The sequence below is a fragment of the Leuciscus leuciscus genome (assembly GCF_965113295.1).
Source record: "Leuciscus leuciscus genome assembly, chromosome: 1".
NCBI lineage: Eukaryota > Metazoa > Chordata > Actinopteri > Cypriniformes > Leuciscidae > Leuciscus > Leuciscus leuciscus.
This window is the reverse complement of record NC_138725.1, coordinates 42,965,114-42,982,425: the sequence shown is the minus strand read 5'-3', so window position 1 is coordinate 42,982,425 and position 17,312 is coordinate 42,965,114. Positions and strand designations below refer to the sequence as shown.

The 17,312-nt window shown below is 36.2% G+C and overlaps 2 protein-coding genes and 1 long non-coding RNA gene across 3 annotated transcripts; 1 reads left to right on the top strand and 2 right to left on the bottom strand.

The window, feature by feature from the left end:
* Positions 1–8,107: 8,107 nt before the first annotated feature.
* Positions 8,108–8,968, bottom strand: LOC309513879 (hemoglobin subunit alpha). Its single transcript, XM_082189973.1, has 3 exons — positions 8,810–8,968; positions 8,430–8,637; positions 8,108–8,335 (listed from the first exon to the last, which is right to left on the bottom strand). The coding sequence occupies exons 1-3, from the start codon at positions 8,902–8,904 to the stop codon at positions 8,207–8,209; spliced, it is 432 nt and encodes a 143-aa protein (XP_082046099.1). The 5' UTR covers positions 8,905–8,968; the 3' UTR covers positions 8,108–8,206.
* Positions 8,969–10,126: 1,158 nt separating this feature from the next.
* On the top strand, positions 10,127–10,963 carry LOC309513850 (hemoglobin subunit beta-2). The gene is made up of 3 exons (XM_082189922.1): positions 10,127–10,285; positions 10,389–10,611; positions 10,719–10,963. Exons 1-3 carry the CDS (start codon positions 10,194–10,196, stop codon positions 10,848–10,850), a joined length of 447 nt encoding a protein of 148 aa, XP_082046048.1. The 5' UTR covers positions 10,127–10,193; the 3' UTR covers positions 10,851–10,963.
* On the bottom strand, positions 10,718–12,075 carry LOC309514049. Its single transcript, XR_014211589.1, has 2 exons — positions 11,570–12,075; positions 10,718–11,523 (listed from the first exon to the last, which is right to left on the bottom strand). It is a non-coding gene; the product is annotated as an uncharacterized lncRNA (long non-coding RNA).
* Between the last annotated feature and the right edge of the window lie 5,237 nt (positions 12,076–17,312).

The following is a 17,312-nucleotide window of genomic DNA, read 5'->3' as shown; positions in this document are numbered from 1 at the left end:
AACCTCAAAGAATGTCAATGCTCCTCCAGTAACCCTACTATAGGAGAAAGAGCTTTGAGGCACTTAAATTACATTTTGAAGTTCCTTGAGTATCCGACAGGATATTTGAGGCTCCTTTAGTTTTTACAGTGTACTGCGGAAAAAAAGACACCTACATCTTGGATGCCCTTGAGGTAAGCTAAAACATACCAAAAATTAATTTCAAAGTGAACTATCCCTTTAATTACTTATTTGTTTACCTGGCCACAGTCCGGCCACAATTGGCTTTTGAAATCTTGATAGAATAAGGTAATATACAATATATTGACAAAGAAAAATGTTTGGGATGTCTGCTTTACATGAACTTTAATGACATCCCATTCTTAATCCGTAGGGTTTAATATGGAGTTGGCCCACCCTTTGCAGCTATAACAGCTTCAGCTCTTCTGGGAAGGCTTTCCATAAGGTTTTGACCATGCTTCTCAAAGCGCATTTTTGAAGGTAAGGCACTAATGTTGGACGAGAAGGCCTGTCTCACAGTCTCCGCTCTAATTCATCCCAAAGGTGTTCTATCGGGTTGAGGTCAGGACTCTGTGCACACCAGTCAAGTTCCTCCACACCAAACTCGCTCATTCATGTCTTTATGGACCTTGCTTTGTGCACTGGTGCGCAGTCATGTTGGAAAAGGAAGGGGCCATCCCCAAACTGTTACCACAAAGTTGGGAGCATAAAATTGTCCAAAATGTCTTGGTGTGCTGAAGCATAAATAATTCATTTCACTGGAACTAAGGGGCCATGCCCAACCCCTGAAAAACAAACCCACACCATAATCCCCCCTCCACCAAACTTTACACTTGGCACAATGCAGTCAGGCGAGTACTGTTCTCCTGGCAACCGCCAAACACAGACTCCTCCATCAGATTGCCAGACAGAGAAGCGTGATTGGTCACTCCAGAAAACACATCTTCACTGCTCTAGAGTCCAGTGGCGGAGAGCTTTACACCACTGCATCTGACACTCGCCATGGAAACCCATTCCATTAAGCTCTCTACGCACTGTTCTTGAGCTAACCTGAAGGCCACACGAAGTTTAGAGGTCTGTAGTTATTGACTCTGCAGAAAGTTGGCGACTTCTGCACACTGTGCATGAATGGACATTAATGCACTTTTTATCATGGCTACCTGACCAATAACAATGGAGTATTCCAGCAAGCCGTGTTTTATTGTGGTGTGTATTCTTCTCATTTTTAGCTTCTGAGTCCATTTGGGGTGAAGGTCAAGACAGAACCAAACCAAAGCTGGACTGTAACCTACTGGCCTATATGACAGACTTCATACAACTACTGGCATGGATGCTGCATCACATGTTTTTGAACAAAAACTTTTTCACCTAGAATTTAAAGTGTGGTGGAGTATTCATCTAGCCTTCATAGGCCTCCATGAGGTGACTCCATTATCTTATGTGAGTGGATATTGATTTCATATTAAACATTCTTAAAAGTACTGCTTATTTCTTCTGAATTTATTTTGTAGTAGACCTATGTGTAAAAAAATTCCAATAAAAGAAAATAAACTTTTAGTAATGTATTGAAGTAATGAAGTAATTAATTGTTAAGTATTGTTGTTGTAATCAAGATTGTTAATGGGACCGAATGTATAATGTACAGTATAAATTGCAAACGTATGCTTGTGTTGGGCACATGTTTACAGGTTACCCAAGACAATTTAGAGGAGGTAAATGATGCTGTGTATTTAAAGGTGCATTAAGTCATGTCTATTTGTACAATATGTAATTTATGTATGTAATACATTTTTATTGTGGAACAAATTGCTATTTTTTTTATTTGTAAATTAGCAATTGATTTTTTTTTACTGCACAGCACCATTTTATCACCAATAATTTTTTATAACTTTGTAGTTCGTTTTGTCAAATGTGAGAATAAATGCAAGTTTATATTTTCTTTAAGATTATGTAACTTCTGTAATAAAGTCTGTATCATTAAATGGTAACTGTTGTTATTTTGTAGATGTTTGTTGTAAGCTTAAATGTAATTCAAGATAATTTAGTAAAACCATGGTTAAACTGTGGTAATACAACTCATTTGTGGTAGCCTACATGAACCATGGTTTAAAAAAAAAAAAAAATTTCATATGGGATACATTTCGAGAGTTACGTGTAACTGCGGTTCTATGAGTTCTGGATGACCGCCAGAGGCAGTGTGAAGCACTGCATCAGGCGGTCAGGAAGAACGAAATAGAACCACTTTGGAACCCAGGCTCGGGCCAGGAGTGATTATGGCCCTATGCGGCAGCGTCGGCTCAGTTTCGACACCCGGACTCGGGCCGATTCTGGTGCGTCATTCATTCCATGTTTCAACAATGTTGCTATAGCCCTGTCTCATTGCAGCGACGTTACCATAGCAGAAATGTTACACAATGAACATAAGAAGAAATGTGTTTTCAACCGAGGAAATAGGTCAGTAACGTTTTTCAAGTTCAAGTCCACCGACGTTAATCTAGCAAACACGGTACGTTGGCACAACGTACCCAACCTTCTAACAACATGGCCAAAAGGTTGCTATAAATACGTTGTGTGGTGAAGGTTGTTACAGCGTTGTCACAATGTTGACATTGAACCACCGTTCAGGGCTGCGTTTCCCAAAAGCATCGTAAGCCTAGTTCGTAAAAACGATCGTACGACTGATCTTAATATTACGGTCTGTTTCCCAAAAGCATCGTAACTTAAGTAGCACTTAAAAATCATCGTAGATCTACGAGTGCTCTGGAGTAATCGTAAATCCCCAAGTGCATCGTAAAAAGACAGATTTATGAGGTCACCTGCAGGACAACCGGCAGATTACACTTTTATCTAGATTTAACAGATTACACTGCAAAGTGAGTAGGTACAAATATAAGGTTTTGATTGTACTTTTTTTTATTGTACACTTTATTGTACTTGTTTTTTGTTTAAATGAATGTATAAATTAAATTTAAAAAAAGGGAAGAAAAAATACACATCTAAATTAAATGAATGAAAAAGAAAAAAAAAACATAAAAGAATGAAGTAATGTGGGAAATATGCTTCAAAGACTGGGCAAAATATGGATGAGTAAAAAAATTAATCTGTCAGTGACTTGCTGACGTGCACGAAAACCAGCCATGCATTGGGCATTTCTTGCAGACCACCTTCCCTGATCTTTGAACACCCCGGGTTGCAGTTAGATTGCAATGTCCACCCAGATGTTTTGTTTTTCCTTATTTGTATGGTGTCCTAAATCTGTTAAAAATAATATATTTGTTTCGCTCTATCTCCTCTAAAATTATCTTTTTTGAAAGGCATCTTTTCTTGTTTTTGTTTTGTTTTTTTGTTCATACATTTTGTCAGTAGGCTATCTCCGCCTGAATGTAGACTTTAGACTTGTCTTGATTGCTAATCCACAGATGACGATTATTAGGTTAAATCTAATAATTAAGGCTAAACGTTCAGAATACGATTCCATATAAGGTTATATTTCAGCACTTCGCGAATGGACAGTGACTCTTAAGTAGCACGTAAAACGCGTTCTCGCGCGTTCATGTTAAGTGCATTTTTGGGAAACGCTCGTGGAATTGCTGCGAGCGTTCGTAACCTTGCACGTAGAGAGCGTTCTTAAGAGCTAAGATACATCGTTATCGGGAAACCCGGCCCAGGGCCATTGCTTATTGTGCCTCTTGACAACCACTGGACGACATACAGGTGCTGGTCATAAAATTAGAATATCATCAAAAAGTAGATTTATTTCAAGAATTCAACTTAACAGGTGAAACTAATAAATTATATAGACTCATTACATGCAAAGTGAGATATTTCAAGCCTTTATTTGTTATAATTTTGATGATTATGGCTTACAGCTTTATTACAGTTTATGAAACCCACGAAATCAAAATCCCAGAAAATTAGAATATTCCATGAAATCACAAAGTAATTACACAGTAATGCATGGTCATTGAACCAGGTTTTGGTTCTTTTGGCAGTGTGGGCAGGTGCAAATCCTGCTGGAAAATGAAGGAAGCATGAAGTGCTCAGAAAATGTCCTGGTAGATGGCTGCGTTGACTCTGGATTTAATAAAGCACAGTGGACCAAAGTCCTCTTTTCTGATGAGAGCAAATTTTGCATCATTCATCGAGCAAGGATACATGAGTATTGTGTTTTATAGGCCTATGTCACACTTCCTGCTTCCGGAACGCAGAGTAGGGATTCAGAACTTCCGGTCAACAGTATTTCTCCATAAGGATTTAGATTATCAGCCATAATGTCTAAACCATCCGAGGTAGACTGACCACGAGCTATGAGGTTGTGAAACGAAGGTTTTTGCTCCTGTAGAAGCTATAAGTTCGTATGAAATCAACCTTGTTTTAAGAAAAACATGTTTTATCCAAAAAACTACACTACACACAATCCTAAGCGTAGCAGCAACGTCCGCTGATTGGTCCAACTCGCTGTTACCATAGAAACGTTTACCTAACTGGCGAACGGCCCGCCGCTGTTGTTGTATTGTACCGGGTTGCTCTGCGTCAGGACGTAGACAGCCATAACTCAGCTTTCACGCTTTTCCACTTGAGAGTTTTCATTTACCATCCGAACCACATCGTCATATGTGACTTCAGGCAGGTTGCGGAGAGATTTGGTCCAGCGGTATCTATCGAACTCAGCCATTGTAAAGAGGTAACCGGAAGAGCCGTATCCCTACTAAAAGACGTAGGCCTACTTCCGGTCTTCAATTTTTTCGTGACATAAGCCTATTTAGCTCCGCTAAATAAGATACGTAATTATTTTTCTAATGTGACTAATGTAGCCTCGCATGCACTGTTTAGTTTTTCATTTGACTTTTCTGCTATTTAGTCTCATTCGTTTCTTTGCTCCTCTGGATTTGTGGATGTTTCCTGGACTGATTCCGTTTACCGAACTTTATCGTCTGGCTTTCGACTACTGTCTGCCATGTACAGAACCGGTTTTGTTCATTAAATGTTCTGATCTTTGCTTTTTATGTTTTATTTATTATACTTAAAATAAATTTGTATATTCATTTATTTAGTTTTTTTCTTTTTTCACAAATGTATGACTTTTGGAAGTGCAATTTGATTACAATATATGCAGTTAGTTTTAATAAAGTTGAATTAACGTAACCTTCTGTGATTTTTACTCTTCAAAGTGTACACTTGTGTTGATTATAATTAGGCTAATTTACTTAGCCCCATTAAATAAGGATAAACAATTTATATTTTTAAACTATATAATTATCTAACATCTGACTAATTAAAAATTAACCTCAAAACATAAAATGCTAAATGGGGGATATCTATAGGCCTATCTAGTATAAAAACAAAAAAATTGTAAGAACGTCATCTCTCAGTTGCTGAATGTCGCGCAACAACGTTGCTACAGCCCTGTCGCATCTTACAATTCTACGTTGTTACAATGTTGCGAGCACGTAGACAGCGACGTTGCCATAGCAGAAATGCAACGTGCCACAGACGTTGCCACAACGTAAATGTGTTTGCTGGGAAGCTTTATGGAGATGCTGACTTCATTTTCCAGCAGGATTTGCACCTGCCCACACTGCCAAAAGAACCAAAACCTGCTTCAATGGTATTACTGTGTAATTACTGTGTGATTTCATGGAATATTCTCATTTTGATTTCGTGGGTTTCATAAGCTGTAAGCCATAATCATCAAAATTATAACAAATAGGCCTAAAGGCTTGAAATATCTCACTGTGCATGCAATGAGTCTATATAATATATTAGTTTCACCTGTTAAGTTGAATTCTTGAAATAAATCAACTTTTTGATGAAATTCTAATTTTATGACCAGCACCTGTAGGCTACATGTACTCGTCTGCCCTGAATCAGCCTTTTAAATTTCAACTGACCATTGGGCCGTCTCTCATTCTTCATCGAGCAATCCATACGTGAGAATTGCGTTTAATTTACCTCAGCTAAAGATAGCCTACGTAATTATTCAAACACAACCTACAACTTCCTTGTCTAATGTGACATTTATTTGAACATCTTCTGGTCAGGTATGACAAATATAAATAACTTTATGCCAAAAGTATGAAGCCAAAATGACTAATGATGAGTAATTGATTTCAGCGCGTAGCTTACTTGTTGCACGTTAATGCTTATTCCTTTTTCCTTTTTTTTTTTGGAAACGCACAGAGAAAAAAAAAAGTTTGTAACTGCTTGCACAACTGTTTATTTTTTCCTTTCATTTGTCCTCTCATTCGTTTCTTTGCTAAATTTTCTCATGTCTGCTCATGCTAGTTAACGTTAATCCACTCCATGTTTTGTTTTCTCACAAAAGGATGACTTTTGGAAGTGAAATTTGATTACCATATGCAGTTTTAATAAAGTTGAATTAGGTGATCTTCTATGTCATTTTTACTCTTCAACGTGTACACTTGCAGATGTTGACTATAATTAATTTACTGTTAGGCCCATAAATAATAATAGGGATAAACAATATTTAAAAAGTATATAATTTTTTAACATGTGACTAATTAAAAAATTAACCACAAAACATGCTAAATTTGGAAATCTATAGCATAAAAAAAATAATAATAAAAACATTTTTTTTTTTAAAACAATAAACGAATAAATTATTTTGTTCCTGAGTAGGCTATCTTATTTTTTCTTCCACCGTCACAAATATTCAATAGCCTAGCCTAAATAATGAAAATTGTGCGGACCAAATATTTAAAAACGCCTTTCTTGTGAAATCACATGAACCATGCGGAAACACTATTCAGATGTATTTTAAAGTAACACTAAGCAGTTTGATACATATTTTCTCTGCAGTATAATTTTTTGTGCCATCCGAATCCATAATATCAGTGTTTTTTTCTCACCCAACCCGCGCAAAATTATTACCTAGGCCATCTGTTTTGTTGACAAACAGGTCGTGTGGTACTTTAATTGCAGTCTGAATCCATATCTCTGAGTTTACAAGAAGAGATTCAAAATTCACTGTTTTTGATCACTGCCGGGCACCGTAGGTAAGATGTACACTTTTATTACTGAAATGCTAAGAAAGGAAAGAGAAGAAAGCACGTACAAATTTGAAATGGTTATCATAGCAGCAATAGGCTATGATAACATTTTTAAATATGTAGGCTAGGCTATTATAGGCTATTATAGTTTGGATAATTTTTTTATAATATCCCATGAGTCCTGATAAATGTAATTTCAATTATTTCTAAAGTGCTTCTTTTATAAGAAAAAAAACAAACAAAAAAACACCGCTTTCTCACATAAATGCAGTAAAGCAGCCCCTGCACGAGAGAATAATTGATTCTCGAGCCATCGATATCAACCAATTCAGCACCATCGCCACGGACAGCACCGGGTAACGTCGCACGTAAGAAGGTATATCTTAAGCAGCTTTCTAAGGTATAGTTCGGGGAACACGCCTATAATGGTATACCTTTAGTTAGTTATACCTTAAGAGTCTTCGTAGCGCGCTAAGAGACAACGTTATCGGGAACTCAGCCCTGAACATTCTTCAGAACAACTTCTTTTGTGATGCACTGAAGTAAAAAGTCGTGCAGTTTTAGAATTACATATTAATGTTTTGATAAACTATTCATAAAATAAAAGCTGCCTTTACACTAAAATACATTTCATGCTGTTTAAATAAAAAGAAAATTGCATGATTTTTTTGTTAGTCACATTATAAAGAAAAAAAAAATAATTTAATCAGAGGAAAAGTGTCATGATGAAATTATATATATATGTAGCCTATACTATGTATTTTTGAGTAAAAAGTATTTTCCCCCTTGTAAATGCACGGTAATTAAAACAGGCAATTAAATAATAGTAGGCCTAATAGTACACATAATAGTAATAGTACTATTGTGATTCGCACATGTTCTTCATCTTTATTAGAATATCTCATTAATTTCAACCTGGATTTCTAGAATTCTGGATTCTAGCTCGCTCAGTTGAGAATGTCAGCCATGAACAACATTATCTCATTGATTGATTGATGTCATATTGAGTAAGCCTACATCGTGTAGCGTTTACCCTTGGGAACACACGATCGACATGATCAAATACTGGTTAATGAATAAAAACAAGACTTGACTCATTCAGTTCTGTGCCTTTTATTGAGAAATGTTATTCAGACATCATGCATGAGTTGGTTAGGGGTGCTGCACAGTCTTGCCCATGGATGCCCTCTGGAAGTTTAGCGGTACTTCTCAGCAAGAGCCAGGGCCAAGTTCTGAAAAAACTTGTCAACTGACACGTGAACATCTGGGGAGAAGTCTCCAGGGAAGAGCATGGCGATGACCACAATGATGTTGTGTGCGAGGATCTAGAAAAGGAATAAAGAGAAACATATTACCATGATTAGGCTATTACTACATGTCAGTGTTGGGTAGACTTGTAGTGCTGTTGTTTTGGTGTACCTTGAAGTTGGTCGGGTCGATACGCAGCTTGAAAGCATGAAGTTCGCTCAGGGCGGCCAGACCTCCCACAAGGTCGTCTATTTTTGAAACGGCTTCGCCGACTGCACCCATGATAACCCTGCCGTGCTTCTTCACTGGAGCAGAGCCGGGGCTCAGGTCAGCCCAGTGAGAGAAGTAGGTCTTGGTCTGAGGGTAGACGGTCAGCATTCTGAAGAAGAAAATAACAATAATCATTTGGGTAATCTAAACAGCTATACTTGAATGCAGAAGAGATAAAAACATTAACTTTCCATGTTGTTTGGCAAAGTTGTTTTAGCACGTTACTATATAACTCCGTTAATAATTTTAACTTAAATAGAAAGACAATAAGTCAGTATTACCTGCCGAGGGCTTCAGCGCCGATCTCATCGGACTTAGAGCCGATCTTACCCCAGATGGCCTTCACCGTAGCCTTGTCCTTATCAGAGAGACTCATCTTTTTTTCTCAAGTTAGATCGTCTTCAGAAAAAACGGTGCTAGCGAAAATGAGATTTTGTTCCACTTTTTATATAAAACTAAAGACGGGCACACCCATGCAATTGATCCAAACCACACCTCTTCAACGCTTTTCTGCTGATCCCTAACCTGTGGTGTCCAATCAAAAACGTGCCAATTTTGTGCTTCTTGTTTAATGAAGATAACGATTTTCTTTCTACATTCTTGATGCACTTAAAGTATTCTATACGCATTTTCACAAAGATGTGTGTAAATTCAATGACAATTCAATGACAAATATGAAATTATTTTTTCATAATTTTTTCAATTGATCAGAAATAAATATTTATTTTCATGTTTAAACTTATGAATCATAATTAACACGTTGTTTAAATAGACTGAACCCAAAATACCCAATTTGTGGATTTTTTTTATAACGTTGAGAAATGGTTGCATTTCTAATAAAATTCCTTCTAAATCATAAAGTTAATTTCAAAATATTAAATTCATCATCAACTAAATATGCTTGCAAAATAGCTACATTAATCTTTGTAAACATTGTTATCAAAATATCAATTTGGAAAGGTGCTGTTGCCAACACTCAAAAAAATGTGTAGGCTATAGTAATTGTATATATACGAATTGTATAGTAAAATTCCATCTAATTTAATTGAATAATGCTCACATGTTATTAATATTATGGATTAAGAATTGTAAATGAGAAAACTAGAGATAGAGCTTAATAAAACATTTTGTAAAAACTTAAATGGAACAATGGATTTAGTTTATGTGATTCGTATTCATATATTCGATTTGATGAAATGTTACTATTGCAATTGAAATTCGTAAATCTTAAAAATGCTCTTTTTTTGTGGGTGTAGGTATTTCACCGAAAACAACCACATTTTATTGAAATGTATGAACGTTTGTATGTTTGTTTGTTTTAAAAACATAAACTTTTTATTTTTAACCCTAACAGTGGGGCATATTTTCGGAAAGTAATGGCATGATCATTGTGCGCACAACCAAAATTCGTTATGCATATTTGATGAAAAAAATAAATAAAAAAATGCTTGTTCATGTTTACTTACTAACTTTTTGGACGGGGTCCGATCAGTGAGGTCCAGAAACATATGCGTCACCTGCTTAGAGAAATTATCCAATAAGATTTTGCATATTTTAATGGGCGGAGACATCAGACATCAATAAATTGTACTTCGGTTTCTGAATTTCTACTAGTGATTCCTATTGGACTTAAACAAGCACCTAAGGACATCCTAAAGCGTAAACATGGTTGAGTGGACAGACGCAGAGCGAACTGCCATCATTGGCCTGTGGGGAAAACTCAATATCGATGAAATCGGACCTCAGGCCTTGTCCAGGTAAAATAACTGCACCATATTCTTAATAGACGCATTCTATCAGGACTCCCTCTGTTAGATAATGTCAGCTACGCAGTTTGTTTAATGCTTCTGTTCTTTTAAGGTGTCTGATCGTGTATCCCTGGACTCAGAGATATTTCTCGACCTTTGGCAACCTGTCAAGCCCCGCTGCAATCATGGGTAACGCCAAGGTGGCAGCTCACGGGAGGACTGTGATGGGAGGTTTGGAGAGAGCCATCAAGAACATGGACAACATCAAGGCCACCTATGCCGCGCTCAGTGTGATGCACTCTGAGAAACTGCATGTGGATCCAGACAACTTCAAGGTAGGTTTGCCCACGACATTTACAAAACTGTTGTGCTCATATTATGTTGAATAGGCCTATTCATCACCGAAAAAAAGCAGCCACTTAATAGATCTCTTGCTCTACAGCTTCTCGCTGATTGTATCACCGTGTGCGCTGCCATGAAGTTCGGGCCCTCTGGTTTCAATGCTGACGTCCAGGAGGCTTGGCAGAAGTTCCTGAGCGTGGTCGTGTCCGCTCTGGGCAGACAGTACCACTAGAGTCTCATCACCAATGAACACCAGCTGTATTGCAGAAGATCGCACCTCACGGAGCTGTTCACACAAAGATCTAACTCTTATACAATAAGATCAATAAAATAATGCTAAAAGCATTTTAATGTTGTTTGCTCCCATTTATTCCACAAAACACACTGATCGTAGTCTATGATCATAAATATAAACTCTTAAAAAAAAATGTAAAAAAAATTATAGATGGCAAATTAAGAAAAGAATCCTGTTCTTTAACAACATTATATTGGGGTTTTAACCATTTCTTAGTGAGTTTTTCGACAAGACCTAATGAGTCAGAAACTTCTTAAAAATAAGCCTTTCAATGACAATTGCGATAGATTTGCAGACTGTGGGTGTTAACCGCTTGAATTCATTGATAAAAGAAATTAAATTTATCGCAGCCTCCATAAGCTGACACTCTTATCTATTTAAATAATATCATTATTCATTAGTCTGTTAGTTTCTCTGTTTGCAAATTTTTTTGCAACTTATCATAACAAGAGAAAACAGCGAATTAGCTGCAATATTATGCTTGAACAATATTTTTGCAGGGACCGTGAGGAAGAACCTTCTTATTATTATGAAATAGTAAAAACAACATTCCAAGTTCCAGCAATTATAAAAAATGATAATTACAAAATGCCAAAAGGTATAGCAGAACCTATAAGTTTAACTTTACATCTCTTCTTCGAGTTAACATGTTTAACTCTAAAGGTTCTAACTCATCTAACTGAAATGTGGGCATATCTGAATTTCTAAATTCTTTAAACTACTTTAACTACACCGGATATCTACTCAAATGAGCCGGAAGCAAACCGTGTAGATCTACCAAATAGGCCTACCTGCAATGTCGAAAGTTAGGTTACATGTAAGTTAATAGCCTGTAAGATATAAAAGGTATACAATCGCATTACTTCTTGTGGGCCCATGCCGATAACAAACAATGACATAGCCTATATTGAATGTAATGGGCCTGACAAACTTAGGAAAAGTTGGTTTTATATTCGCACATTCGCACTTTTTTGCTTAAAAACTGTCTCAATAACAAGCGCAATAAAGCACATTTTTGCTAAATAAAAGCAGCTACATGATCTTTAGGACAAAGATGGTGAACTACAACACTCTCCACAATCGATCAAAATGGGCAAATATTGTTTTAATGGCATACAAATTCAATGAACATTCAATGTGTGTGGTTAAGAAGATAGGGACCGTCTAAAAAGTAAAACAAAATTTCCATTGTGTGCAAACAGACAACTACATTTTTGCAAAGTACAGATGTACCAGCAAATCTCTCTCACATTATGTGTTCTAATGCTATTGATTGTACTTTAGCAACAATAAAAAGTGCATTATAATGATTGTATTTAGGAAACCTGCCTCACTGTACATAATGTACATAAATATTTTTAGAATAAAATTACATTAATTCACCAAAGGGATTTTTTACTATCCGAAGGTTGTAGCATGTTCCTAGTGACCACACTGACTTACTACAGGTGAAATTTTGACTAAAACTCCCTTACTGTACGTACAGTTGACAAATATGTTTTAAAAAAATTACTGTAATTCACCCTAAGTATTTTTTCGTGTTCCAAAGGGTGTAGTGCTTTCCTAGTGACCAGACTGACTTACTACAGGTGAAATTTTGACAATACCTCCCTTACTGTACAATTATCAAACATGTTTATGTACTGAGCATATTATTACATGTTTATTACATATGTTTATGAAATAAACTGTAAATCACCTATAGTGTTTTTTTTATAAATCCCAAAGGTTGTAGTACTTTCCTAATGACCAAACTGACTTACTACAGGTGAAATTTTGACTATAACTCCCTTACTGTACGTACAATTATCAAATAAGTTTATGAAAAAATTACTGTAATTCACCTAAAGTATTTTTTCATGTTCTAAAGGCTGTAGTGCTTTCCTAGTGACCAGACTGACTTACTACACGTGAAATTTTGACAATACCTCCTTTACTGTACGTACAATAATCAAATATGTTTATGAAAAAATTACTGTTATTCCCCTAAAGTATTTTTTCATGTCCCAAAGGCTGTAGTGCTTTCCTAGTGACCAAACTGACTTACTACAGGTGAAATTTTGACAATACCTAATAATACTGTTTTACATAATAATATAATACTTAATTTTTTTGTAAATTTTTTTTAAGGTTGTTGTACATTAATAGGGGCTACATTATTATTAACAGTAGTGACTAACCTGTACGCATTGGTGCAGCAAATCTGACAGATAATGAACAGCAAGATCATGGAGGCATTCAAGATACTGTACAGTGCACTGTTTTATTTCTATTATCTTTCTAATTGTTCATGGAATACCACTGGGATTATACATAAAAGTTGTAATTAATTCCTCGTGGTTAGAGTAATATTTCAATTTCACCTCTTCAAAATTTTGCTGTTGTTGATCCTCTCTTGGTTTAAGTTGTTGTGACATTCGGACCCTGAATTTAGGCACGTCGTGACCTTCCACACTTGTAGTGATTGTAATGAATAGTAATTGGACCAATTTTTGAGTCTGTAGGACCAACTCTATAGCGCCACCACCAGTTCAAAAATGCAACATTAAAAGGGTTATAGCTTTTGAACCCTTTGATGTATATGTGAATGTAAATAGATGTAAAATGAAACTTAGTACATCTGATTCCACTCATTATGGTAATCACAATCAAAATCTTACAATAAGACTCTGCCCATTACATTAGTGGCCATTTTGAAAAGTACAGTGTTCAATTTTTTGTGCTACTCCTCATTCAAATTTTGTTCAATTTTTCTGAAAATTGGCTCAGTTGATCTCTGGACCGAGCCACACAGAAGTGACTGAACAGATTTTTGATTTTTGCTACCGTTCCCGATATTTTTCTCCAAATTTGACCTGTATTTGTTGCCTTATGGTAGTTAGCTTAGCATGCTAATTGGTTAGCATGAACCATGAACCATGAACCATTCCGGTTGTGGGTTTGAATGCTGTGTGGCACATTCCCAGATCGCAAGAGGTATTGTGGCCTTAAGTGGTGGAAAAGTTGCTTCTGTTCCAGGCATGGTGCCTATATGTGAACAAACTCGATATACAACATGCAGCAAATTTATACAAAAATTATTCATTTTGAATTGCTTCTCACTTGAACTATTGGACCTTCTTCATCTTGCCAAAAACACAACTTCCCAGTGGCGCAATGATATGAGTGACAGGTATCTGACCCAGAGATAATGGGTTTGAGCCCCATGTGGCATGATTTAAAAAAATTGTGTGTAATGTTGTGTCATGTCGATTCCGTTATTATTCAACGTTGTACTAATCTTTCTTCCTCTTGGATTAATGTATGTCTTGTTCATTCTATGTTCATTCTCACCTGAACTTCTGTTCATTTTGAGTTCATTTTCACCTATACTTCTAAACCAGCTCTTTTTTCTTCAATTTCTGCTGTTTTTACTATTCCTGCTCTTGCTGCTGCTTCAGGGGCTTGGCCCCGTATCACTGCTTTCAGCTATATTTCCACTTGTTCCTTAACCTGTAACCAAGAATACTAACACACACAGACACCATTTCTTCAAGATTGGATTTGGTGAGGAGGAGAGTCTTCTCAAAACATTAAGATAACATGTTCTTTCTCTCAAGGAGAGGATACTTTGCAGATGGATGTAGTGACACCTGTTAAAGAAGTCATCTTCATCATTTCATCTCTGGAAGCCAGGCTAAATGAGCAAGCACTGTTACTGCATTCCTGGCATGGGCCAGACCCTTATGTTACACCTCAGATATCAAATACAGACATTTAAAGGATACATGAAATAACATTTTCGATAATCACACTGATAATTTCTATAACAAAGTAAAATCTCATAAGCCTAGAGAAGTCATTCAACTAATTTGATATATAGAAGGAAAACTATTGATTAATACCTTGATTATAATCACTCATTAGATATACATTGAAGCAGCAGTGTGTTCCAGAATCCACTTCTTCAGGACTTCATAACAAAAACTTAACTTGAATCATTACAATAAGGGTGTTGCTTATTTATAACGTTGAAAATATGATTAACCTAAAATATCAGCATTCTTTTAATCAATGAAAGAATTGTGTTGTACAAGGAACAGCAGTTCTAATACATACTTTTACCTAATACATTTATCAAAGTTAATTGAGTGATCACTAGGAACATACTATAACCATTGGAACATGAAAAAAGGAGAAATTACAGTATTTTTTTAATAATAATATGTTTGTACTATACTTACAGTAAGGGAGGTATTGTCCAAATTTCACCTGTAGTAAGTCAGTGTGCTCACTAGGAAAGCACTACACCCTTTGGAACATGAAAAAATACTTTAGGTGAACTACAGTAATTTTTTCTTAAACTTATTTGTTTATTGTACGTACAGTAAAGGAGGTATTGTCAAAATTTCACCTGTAGTAAGTCAGTCTGGTCACTAGGAAAGCACTACAGCCTTTGGAACATGAAAAAAAATCCCTTTGGTGAATTACTGTAACTTTTACATAAAACATATTTGCGTACTGTATGTACAGTAGCCTACACAAAAGTACACTAAAGCAGTCTAGGTGAATACGCAGCAAATATCAAACCTGAAACTATTTTTACCCTGGTTGGCAATATATATATATATTTTTTTACTTGACTATGTTCATGGTGCTGTCCACGTACGTGGTACTGAGGTCCTACATGAACAAGGCTTAAGCAGCGAGCTATATAGTTGTACGGGTGCGTTTCCAGCCAACTATGGTCGCAAGTTCCGTCGTTATCAGCATAGTTCAACGAGTTTGTTTCCCGAAACCATCGTTCCAACGAACATTCGCAAACAGCATCGCAAAGTTGTGTGGTTGGAACGACAGCTCTCGACCTGTGGTTAGAAGCATAGTTTCTAGATTGTATGACATGTGGAATTAATAAATCCTTATCTTGAGCAAAATAAGCAAGCTGACATTCAGTACAATCTGTAGGCTATATTTTATTTATAATACATACAAATGTCCTTTACGTCTTTTAGTTTGTCAAGAGATTTAAAGCACCGTTTTTGAAGACTGCGCATGTGCGAACGTGCTCTACTAAGAACGAGCCTATGACTGAATCGGGAAATAAAGCAAAATAACTGAGAAAAATTAGAAATAGTCCTCGGATGCCATGTCTGTAATTTATAGCAAAACATCTAGCGTTAATTCGATCTCAAACAGATTCATTAAAATAAGTTATTACTCCACCACGTGCGTGACGTCATAAACCAACGTGGTTGAACGACCACTTTGCGACAATACAGGGGTGCGTTTCCCGTACAACTGCTCGCTGCTTAACTACCATAGTACGATGCATCGTTGGAGAAATCAACTAGCTAGTCACGAGTGTTTCCCGAAACCGTATGTTGCAAAGTCGTTCAACCACGTTGGTTTATTACGTCTCGCACGTGGTGGCCGGACTAATAACTTATTTTAATTAATCTGTTTGAGATCGAATTAACGCTAGATTTAGTCAAATAAGTTACAGAAATGGCATCTGAAGACCATTTCAAATTTTTCTCAGTTATTTTGCTTTATTACCAGACTCAATATTTGGCTCGTTCATAGGCCTACATGCGCAGTCTTCAAAAACGGTCTTTAAATCTCTTGACAAACTAAAAGACGTAAATTACATGTAGCCTATTCTAAATAAATAACACGGGTTGTACTGGGCCGGGTTTTCCGATAACGATGTATCTTAGCTCTTAAGAGCGCTTTCTACGTGCAAGGTTACGAACGCTCGCAGCAATTCCACGAGCGTTTCCCAAAAATGCACTTAACATGAACGTGCTCGCTGTCCATTCGCGAAGTGCTGAAATATAACCTTATATGGAATCGTATTCTGAACGTTTAACCTAATAATTGTCATCTGTTGTGGATTAGCAATCAAGACAAGTCTATATAAAGCACCTACAGGAAGCACTGACAAAATGGCTGAAAAAAAAGAAGAAGAAAAGATACCTTTCAAAAAGATGAAATGAATGTCCTTTTAGAGGAGATAGAGCGAAACAAAGATGTAATTTTTAACAGATTTAAAGGATCTCTTTTATTTATTTTTTGTTCATTCATTTAATTTTGATTAAAATTATTAGATTAAATTATTTCAATTTTTTTTTTTTCTGACCTTTTTAATTATTTAATTTATACATTAATTTAACCAACAACAAAAAAGAGTAATAAAGTGTACAATAAAGTACAATCAAAACCTTATATTATAATCACATTGCATTTGAATAAAGTTAAAGGTGTAATCTGCCGGTTGTCCTGCAGGTGTCCTCATAAATCTGTCTTCTTACGATGCACTTGGGGATGTACGATTACTCCAGAGCACTCGTAGATCTACGAAGATTTTCAAGTGCTACTTAAGCTACGATGCTTTTGGGAAACAGACCATGGCTTTCCCGA

Coding starts and splice junctions, on each gene's coding strand:
- LOC309513879 (XM_082189973.1), bottom strand. CDS start 8,904: ATGAGTCTCTCTGATAAGGACAAGGCTACGGTGAAGGCCATCTGGGGT. Junction 8,638..8,809: donor GGCGCTGAAGCCCTCGGCAG/GTAATACTGACT, acceptor TTTCTTCTTCAG/AATGCTGACCGTCTACCCTC. Junction 8,336..8,429: donor TCGACCCGACCAACTTCAAG/GTACACCAAAAC, acceptor TTCCTTTTCTAG/ATCCTCGCACACAACATCAT.
- LOC309513850 (XM_082189922.1), top strand. CDS start 10,194: ATGGTTGAGTGGACAGACGCAGAGCGAACTGCCATCATTGGCCTGTGG. Junction 10,286..10,388: donor GGACCTCAGGCCTTGTCCAG/GTAAAATAACTG, acceptor TGTTCTTTTAAG/GTGTCTGATCGTGTATCCCT. Junction 10,612..10,718: donor TGGATCCAGACAACTTCAAG/GTAGGTTTGCCC, acceptor CTTGCTCTACAG/CTTCTCGCTGATTGTATCAC.